This window comes from Oreochromis niloticus, linkage group LG6 (genome assembly GCF_001858045.2).
Source record: "Oreochromis niloticus isolate F11D_XX linkage group LG6, O_niloticus_UMD_NMBU, whole genome shotgun sequence".
NCBI classification, from domain to species: domain Eukaryota; kingdom Metazoa; phylum Chordata; class Actinopteri; order Cichliformes; family Cichlidae; genus Oreochromis; species Oreochromis niloticus.
The window spans coordinates 34,995,131-35,004,997 of record NC_031971.2 but is presented as its reverse complement, the minus strand read 5'-3'; the positions used below and the strand labels follow the sequence as shown (position 1 = coordinate 35,004,997).

Genomic DNA, 9,867 nt, shown 5'->3' with positions numbered 1-9,867 from the left:
ATTAGTTTTGAAATGTCAAAAAATGTCACTTCTTATCTTAAAAAAAAAATCTATCAATACTGGCATATGTCTAGTTTGATAAATCAACACGTGGTTCTGGTTGTGGATGTCTCTTTTCAAGCTAGGAGCTTGACACAGCAGCAAGTTAATTACTGTATTTTCCGCACTGTAAGGCATACTTAAAAACCTTTAATTTTCTCAAAAATCGACAATGCACCTTATAATCCAGTGGGCCTTATGTATGAATTCTGGTTGTGCTTACTGACCTCAAACCGATTTTATGTGGTCACGGCGCTCAAAAATCTGTCAAAAAATGTTTTAGTACGACTTTGGCCGCACCGCTTGATGGATTGTCAGAGCATTACGGCTACCGTAGTCAGGAGCGAAGTAATCTGGGTCCAAAACTCTGTCCACTTCAGGTCCCAAAATTAAAACGAACACTGCGGCATCAATGAGAGGTAAAAACTGTCTAAATCTTTCGTCTTTAACAAAATGATCAGTGTTGCTGCTTTACCAGGTGTTAAGTCTTAGAAGAGTTAGAAGTTAGCAGGAAGTTAGGTCGGTAATTTCCACCTAAACTTGATATAGCATGTTCTGAGTAAGAGATTTGAAAAAATTAAAATGTACAGCTCTGCTATCACTTCCAACATAAATGAAGACAGAAAACTAAATAGCAGTGACTTTTGTAGGGTTACTGAAGTTGGACTAGCTGGTATATAATGATGTGCTATGTGATCACTAGCGACACAGCTAGTATAATGTAATGTTACAGTGTTGCCAACTTAGCGACTTTGTCGCTATATTTAGCGAGTTTTCAGACCCCTTTAGCGACTTTTTTTCTAAAAAGCGACTAGCGACAAATCTGGCGACTTTTTCTGGTGTTACTGGAGACTTATTTATGATGACTTTTTGACGTGAAAGCGTGTATCGCTCCTACTCTCAACAAGCAGCGGGTGCTGCCATGGGCACCTCGCCCGTGCCAAAGGGCTCACAGGCGGAGGATAGTCCTCACGCAGCTTCTATCAGGGCAGGAGATGTTCAAACCTATGCGTCCAAACTGCAAATGAATCGCGCACGAGCGAAGCCGCTGCTCCCGCACTGACTGTAACGCAGTCAGTTCTTCTTTTACTGTTATGCTGTTTTGTGGATCACAAGGTTTAAAACTACTTATAAACACACACACACACACACTCCACCAGAGTGCCTATTTCGGGTCACTTTTGCCGGTCCAAGCCCGGATAAAGGTGCAAGGTTGGAATTGTGACATTAAAAAAAACAATAATTGCTAAAAGAAATTTAATTTGTAGCTCTAAATAAATTCTAAATGCATTTAGGACGTTTTTTACTCACTTTATGTCTCTTCCACGATGTTATTTCTCTCTCCAACAACGTAGGTTACAATTACATTAGCATGACCAATTATGCAAATTAGGCGATGACGTCATTTGGCGACTTCTAGCGACTTTTAGGACAGCCAATAGCGATTTTCATTACTGAGGAGTTGGCAACACTGTAATGTTAGCATAACATAAACACACTGAAGCTGGAGGATGAACACTAACCTTTTTCGACTCGATAAAAGCTAACATGAGGGTTCCCGATGGTTAGGAACAAATGCAGTCACATGGCAGGATGCTGTAAACGGCCCAAACTTCAGTTAGGAGAACAACTGAGATAACCTATCCACAATACGAGGTTAGTCATTAATATACTGCAACAACATGGGAATAGAGCAGCTGTGAGAGAATTCAACATTAATCAATTAATGGTACGGAAATGGAGGAAGCAGAAGAAGAATGAGTTGAGTAAAATTTGACTTATCTGACTGTTTTGTTTTCCTTAATGCGTCTTATAATCTGCATTATACGTATGAACACATATAAGCCGGTGCGCCTTATAGTCCGAAAAATACGGTACCTTTAGATTTGTTCACAGTTTAACCTTTATGCTATGCTGAATGGCTCTTGACTTCATGGATCTTACTGCACATGTGAAGCTTCATCATCTCACTGTCATGAAGAAGACATATGCAGTTAGGGTCATACATATTTGGACAGTAATAGAAATATTGTAACTTTGCCTCTATAACATCACAGTCCAGCAATCAAGCAATTTAAGTCATGCAGTCAAGATGATTGTAGTGCAGACTTTTATGTTTCATTTAAATGATTTAACAGAGATATTAATTGTTTACATTAACTGTTTACATACATTTTTAAAGAAATTCTCCTATTTTCAGAGGCTAAAAAATAATTAGAAAATTAACAAAGTTTGTTAGTTTTGATAATTGTGTTTAATACTAGACAATGAATGACCTGAAGCCTGGAACCCATGGAAAATCATCCATTGCTCTGTTACCTTCCTTGTTGGCCTCTGCTAGTAGTTTACTGTAGTTGGCTTCAGTTGCTATTTGTTTGTGGGTCACTCTGCTTCATCATGATTGACTGATATTGTTGTATGCTTCGGATCATGAGGGGTTCTTTCCCTTTTCCTTGCTTCCCCCAGTCTCAATACTTAGATGTTTGTCTTCTGTGGTCTTTCTTGCCCTTGGCTGTTAATGAGCTACCCGGTGCATGGCTTTTTAAGAATATACCCAGTTTTGCTGTTTTGTCTGATAGATAGATTTATTTATTTATTTTTCAGGGTAATGACGGCCTTTTTCAGTTACATCATCTGTCTGGACCTTATTTTAAAAGCACCAACGAATGGCTACCAAAGTTTAGCATTTGGAATTACCACCAGATTTAAATCTCTGCTTAAATTAAAGCTGAAAGTCTGCACATTAATCACATCTTGGTTGTCTTTTTTTAAATCCACTGTTATGGTATACAGAACCCATTATGGGTTGCATTGTTCAAATAATTATGAACCTGATTGTGTGTATATTTTTCTAAATTTTGAACTCTTTTGTTAGAGCTTATTGTGAGAAAAAAATAATGTATTATTCTGTCAGTGAAATATGACATTTTATATTAACTGTGTGAACAATACCATAGAAGTCACTTCTGTGATTAGGCAGGCATATTACATGACAAGCTGTCATTTCACTGACTGTTCAGATTGCAAAAAACAACCTAGTAATGACCACTTCCAGTCGATTCCAGAATTCATCACGACTGATTGAAAACTCTGGTGGTAACATTTTAATCCAACTATATAATTTCATGAATTGTAGCATGTCAGCAAGCGAAATGCCAATAATTATTAGTCACTCCTTTATTTTTCTCAAAATAGTCATGTACACTGAGCATTTATGTACATTATTCAACCTAGAATGACTCTGAATGATACTGAGGCACAGACTACAAAGAATAAGACACTCAAGTTGACCAAAATACAACATTGTCAGTTTAAAAACCATTAAAAGCAACAGACAAATTCAAAAGCATGGCAAAAAGTAAGAAGGTTAAATTCAGCAGAATTTAACCTTTAAAAAACTGCAATTCGAGCCTTTTGTGTTGGGGTGAACTTCAACATATTGAATTGTAAATTGCATTGTCTTTTACATTAAACAATTCCTGACATGGTTTTATTTCTTCAAATGCACAAACCTTTCAATTCATGCCTCATATGAACTATTGCATCTGTATGTCCCAACACGTTGGTAGGTGAGATTGAGCACATTTGTGACACCTTCCCACTTCTATCTGCATGGACATTTACAGGCATTTCCAATAAATTCCCAATAAATGTTTTGTTATCAGATCATCTATGATTGGTTTCATATTTAAGCACATACTGTAAAATTTGGAATATGCTAGGACCATGCACAATTAGAACACTGACCAATATTTAATAGAATTGTTCAACTTGGTAAAAAATTGATTTGTTTCTCTGAGTTAGACAGAAATTTGTCAGTCAAGTAAGTTACCATCAGCATGTAGGTAGCTTAAGATAACTCCAGAGCTCTGACTAAAGCTCCTTTATTACACAGATGTGAAAGTGGTATTCATCTTTTGATCTGTTTGAAACAAATGTCTGCCTGTTCATTTAAAGATTATAAGACTACTCCTTGGTATTTTTTAAAAGCATATTTGTGACCTTTAAAGCAAATAAAAACATCAAATCCCTGGTCACAGAAAAGTAGATTTTTGAATGCAGCTTAAGTTCGCAAAAAAGAATTGGCAATAAAGCAACATTGTACATTTCATTGGCTTCACCTTTTGCTTCATGTCTATTATGACTGGATATAACAAACTGTCTACAATGCTTTAGTGGCATAAAAGGTCGACAGCAGTTGGCAGCTGTTTGTCTGTACGTGGTGCATTGATTAGCTGTAACAGCATGAATTCCATTTCAGTGACTATTTCTGCAATCGCTGTGTGGTATACTGTATGGTGTTGCTTCATTCTTCTTTAGTTTCTCCACTTAACACCATTTAAAATGTCCAATAGCTGGTGGAAAAAGGCTGTGAATTTATGTGGGTTTTTAAAATGGGAATTCACTCATGTCTTTTGCCCCCTAGAAACAGAGCACAGTCAGGGGGTGAAAAGAGACAAAGTTGAACAAAAATCTGTTGCATCAAGTCACCCAGTAATCACATGTTGTCACTAGAGATTAGGGAAGAAAAGTGTTTGCCTTTCACTGAGCATTAGAGAGTAAAATACAAAGCACTCACCACTACAAAACAGTACCAAATGCACATCTTGGAATAGATTTCAAAATATTCTCTTTCTGTATTGTGAGTTTCTGTGTAAGAATACAAAAACATGTCTAGCTCACACAAATAAACACAGATGAATTACTACCCAAGGAAAAATTGCACTGTAAATGAGTGTGAGTGATTTTCAATTAGTGCTTCATATGCTAACAAAACTATACTGTATTAACACAAGGGATGAATGTAATAAAGTGACACTTTAATAAACTGGCCTGAAAAGAGCCAAACCATTAAGTTTTCAGTCACAGAAAAGTTCCGGTAGTATTAATTTGTCACTTTAATGTCATTTCAAAACAGTAATGTTGACCAAGTATTTTTCCAGTGTCTGGTAAATCATTCCTATAGTTTAAATGAACTGCCACTGACAGACTGGGTTGCTGTGGAGAAGCAGAGATTGGTGAGATTTGGCCTGTAAGGTAGGGTTAGCAGAGGTGTATTAACATTTTGGTGCCTACGTATTCTGCGTTGTTCTGTCTGCTGTAAATAAACCTAATAAAGGGCAGGCAATATATTGCAGTTTTTCTCGATTGCTTAAACACTATAACCAATCTTTTGAACTAAAATTTCAAAACCATAATGCTATTTTTCAAAAAGCACACCCATTTCCCTGAACTATAAACACTATTCCCCTGCTTTAACACATGAGTCCGATGTGGTGAACTGTTACTGCAAAACTCTACACACAAATCCCTACATTTTTCAGTGCTTACACCATGTGGCCATTTAGAAAGCACTTCCATTCAATAATGTTAACTTAAGTCAGCACAGCTGACACTACGAGTCACAATTTATCACACACCAGTCAGAAACTCATTCAGGTTTGAAACAATGGATTCAAAGAGATGCAAAGGAAGAGGTTGAGGAGGAAAAGCAGGTCTAGGACACCAAGGAGGAGGTGGAGGAACATAATTGGCCATTGGGCTATTGTAAATGTCCCTGGTCAGCGTGGAGGGAATGTCACTCTGTGCACAGCCGTCAGCCAACGAGGGGTACTCCACCGCCATGCCATTCTAGGACCCTATAACACTATGCTTCTCCTTGCTTTTCTTGATGGTCTAAGACAACATATGTTCCAGTGGGACTACAGTGAACCAGCACAGCCAGAGCAGCCTCACCACGCTGTTGTTTGCTGTAATGTCAGCTTCCATCACGCTGCTCTGGTTCATGACTGGTTTACCAATAACCCAAGGTTTTCTAACATCTTTCTGCCTGCATACTCTCCCTTTCTAAACCCGATAGAGGAGTTATTTTCGGCATGGCGGTGGAAAGTGAATGACAGAGAACCTTATGTCCGTGTTCACCTCCTCCAGATCGTGGAAGAAGCCTACCTATACATATCAGTAAATGCATGCCAGGGGTGGATCAGGCATGCAAGAGGATTTTACTCCTGCTGCCTGGCCAGTGCCAATATAGCCTGTGATGTGGATGAGATTCCCTGGCCTAACCCGGACCACAGACAGGATGCTGAGATGGAAAAATGTTTTTGGTGTGTGTTGTACTGTATGGTACATGAATAAAAATGTGCCACTGTATGTACATTGGGTCTTTTGTGTTCATCATGTGAAAAGATTTTTGAGGGGAAGAACCACAAGCAACATAACTTTCCAGTTTTGGAAATATTGTTTTAAATTTATTGCACCAATGTGTAAGACTATGTTGTAGTGTGTGTGTTTTTGAGGCCTTGTGTGTGATGTCTGTGGGCAAAGTTTGGTTTTTCAGCAAGAGTGAATGGTTTTGATTGTAGAGCTTGTTTGGGAAATTGGGTGAGACGTTATGGATTTGTGTTTACTGTTTTGAGAATACAAGTCATAGTTTCAAGAAAAGTGTTTAAGCAATCGAGAAAAACTGTAATATATAGAAGACTAATAGCTCCATTTGTAAAAGGAAGAGTAACAATGAAGGTAGAAAGAAATTATTTGGCTTCCTTTGTTGTAATGAGTCAGATACACTTGTAAGTCAGGCTGTGGGAAATTATAATGGGCATTTTCACCTTGAGTGGACCACTATATAAATAAAATTGAGTTGAATTGAATTTTTAAATCAAATTTCAGTTAGTGAGGGAAATATGGTATATTTATCTAAAATGAAAATACTCAGTAATTTCACACCTCAGATTAGTGAAATGTGCAATTTCAGTAGATCTCAGTGAATTTGCTAACTCATTAAAAAAAACAATTTCAGCTTAACCAGATTGCACTGTAAAATGTGGATTTATTTATAAAATACAAAGAAAAAATGCATTACAAGAATACACCTGCAAAACACTGTACTATATATGTAACTGCTGAAGTTGTTTAGGTAAGACATTTCTAGAAAACGGAGTGAAGACAGGATGTGTAAATTCTAAAATTAAGAGAAAAGAAAAGCTGTAAGGGAAAGAGTGAATTCTGATGAGACGTGACGCTAAAATGGTGGCAAGTAAATGATGTGGTGCAGCAGGGATACAGAAGAAAAGTGCATTAGTCTGACTTTCTACATCATTAACTACTACATGTTGCTTCAACTTCCTATGTACCTGTATGTATGTTGTAAGCTAAAGAGCAACCTTGACAGGGAAGAAACACATTACCCCAGCTAAATACCAAATGTGTAATGAGAGAGGTAAAGGCTTGATACTGATCTATGGTGATATCAATTCTAAATTAACTTGAGCGTGTGTGTCTTCACATAAAAGTATAAGAGAGGCTTGTGTGGTGCAGGTCTAATTGTGTCAGAATTTCTACTGTTAGTTTTTATCTGTTAGTGATGATAGAGAGCAGCCTTACGTAAAGTCTTTTGACACAGCTTCAATGAAATTGGGAGCTGACATGAGAATGGTGAAGGTGCAGATGATGGAGAACAGCGAGAAGGCCACCAGGCATAACCGGTCCACGACTGCGGCTGCAAATTTCCACTCGCTGCAGATTGCCTCCCCCTCGTCCTGCTCTCGGAAGCGATTCGCAATGTACTGCACTTCTTCCAAGATCCGGCAAATTTCGGGAATCTGCTCCAAAAGCAAAGTCCGTGTCTGGTCTGAGTGGATGTCAAGCTGGGAGGTACCACTATGATGATTACCCCCACCTCCACTTCCACCACCGCACACAACCACACCTGAATCAACACTAGGTGGAAACACAGGGTTGTCTGTGCCCATCGAGTGGTAGCTAAAGTATAGGTTCATGTTTCCATTGGTTGTTGTTGCCTGAGTGGATGGCTGCCCTGGTATGGTGCTCATCTGAATGCTGGTGGTGCTAGTGTGGTGAGCAGGAGAATGGGAGTATTTATAAGTTGGAGGACTACTTGAGCTCACTGGAGTTTTGCTTTCCTCTCCAGGCTTCTTCATGCGGAGGAACCAAGCGCACCAGTTGAGAAGAAAGACTCGGACCTGAAAGAAAGAAATAAGAAAGACAAAGATTTAGCTGGAGGCAAGAAGGTGGAAAGATTTGATTGATATGCTTATTTACACCGGAAAGTGTTCCTTAGACTACCATGACCTGGACGACTGAAAACCTACATAGACAGTTTAATTGACACTTACCAAAAATAGTCTAAGATCTTCTAAAATGACTAAAGCTAGCAACAGAATTGAAAAAACAATTGGTATGATTTTATCCTGAAAATTTGTATTTCTTGCATTTTTTTGGTGGCCTAACAAAAAGGCAAAGCTTCTTAAGAGAATGAGTGCAGGACTAAAAGGAAAAATCAAATCAAATCAAAAGATAAAAGCAGCATACACCAGAAATGACCTGTTTACAGCCACTCCTAAAATGTTGCCCCAAGTGGTAAAGGTTTTAAGAGAAGTTTTGCAGAGTATAGTTTTAAAAAGTACCTGTAACCTCCTAAGACCCGAACGGTTTCATAACATGCATTTTTAATTTCTCTTTGCTGTTTGGGCTGATTGGGACCTGATGAATGTAAAAACAAAGAATTACCTGATTTTTCTTTTTGTTTACCTCATTGAAAAATGAGATCCACATAAGAGGACATTAGTTTTAAATTTTGATAGAACAGTGGCAGTATAATGTCCTCGTAAGTGGATATCAGGCCCTTGTAGAGCAAAATTTATTGATTTTTATGTATTTATTTTTTTACTAAACAAAGAAGGGTCTGTTATTGTTATTGTGCTAATGATACGTACCCTTTTTGTTGCAAGCACTAACCTTTTTCAACTTCCAAAGAGGGGCATATCAAAGCTTGGAAACCACAGTTTTAGAGAGGTGGTTATTGAAATAATACTGTAATTAATATGTCTCTTTTTTCCCCTTAGTGAACTTACCCATTTAGGCATTTTTCCTCCGTGGGGGTCATGGTGGTGGAATTGCAGAACCAGAACAGTTACCACCACCGACAATCCCACAATCATCATGGTGCTAGCAAAATACTGAGCTGAAGAAGAATACGAACAAATCAGTATATTGCAATTTCAATAAAGGACACACAGCTTGTTAATAGATATTGTAGTGTGTTATTAAATTATTTATTTATTTAAATAAATAAGTGAAATGGTCATTTTAAAATTATTATATTAGAAAGCATGATCACTGTCACCAAGTAAGGTAGCTGGTTGATTATTCAGTGAGGAAATTATCCCTGTCAACAAATCTAAGGTCATAACACCCCAGGGGCGGTTAAGAGGATGGCTGACATCTTTTTTGTTAATCTACAATGTAGCCAAAACACATAACACATACGCAGCCTTGGAGGCACTGGAAGACACATAAGGACATAAAAATGCATATCCTTTCCATGTAGGAAAGCATGTTTTTCAAACACATTCTAATGCAGTGATGTCAGCGATTAAGCAGAAAGGTGGGCTAATGAAATTATACGTTTCCGTGTCACAATATAATTGGAATTGTGGGATAACCTCTGATAGTAAATGTCAAAGAGATTTTTTTCTTTTCTCTATTATCTCTGATATACAGTATCTGTAGTGTGTAAAACATCTACTCTAAAAGGCGTGTTTGCTCTTGGCTTTGTTTTACATCACTGAGCTGCCAGATGATGCAGGGCAGCAGCCCTATCTGCAGCTTCTCCTCCCTTCTTAAAGTCTGCTGCCTTGTCTTCCCCTGTCTGCATCAGTATGGTCTTATGCAACACAACTGTTTATCTCCTACGCTGAATATAATCTTCACATACTGCATCAGCAAGCAAACACCCACCCCACACTCTTCAGAACCCGCCCACAGCCACAACATATCAGTCCATCTGTGCAAAGAATGTTTTCT

At 38.1% G+C, this 9,867-nt stretch overlaps 1 protein-coding gene and 1 long non-coding RNA gene across 2 annotated transcripts in view; one reads left to right on the top strand and one right to left on the bottom strand.

The window, feature by feature from the left end:
* The first annotated feature begins 422 nt into the window (after positions 1 to 422).
* On the top strand, positions 423 to 9,035 carry LOC109202464 (uncharacterized). The gene is made up of 3 exons (XR_002062382.2): positions 423 to 458; positions 7,973 to 8,072; positions 8,907 to 9,035. It is a non-coding gene; the product is annotated as an uncharacterized LOC109202464 (long non-coding RNA).
* LOC100699483 (neuronal acetylcholine receptor subunit alpha-7) overlaps positions 6,535 to 9,867 on the bottom strand; it is a 38,683-nt gene continuing 35,350 nt past the window's right edge. Inside the window, exons 9-10 of the mRNA XM_005470018.3 lie at positions 8,916 to 9,025; positions 6,535 to 8,024 (exon numbers count right to left, since the gene is read on the bottom strand). Coding sequence (XP_005470075.1) covers positions 7,422 to 8,024; positions 8,916 to 9,025 — 713 coding nt within the window. The 3' untranslated portion in view covers positions 6,535 to 7,421. The remainder of the gene's footprint in view (positions 8,025 to 8,915; positions 9,026 to 9,867) is intronic.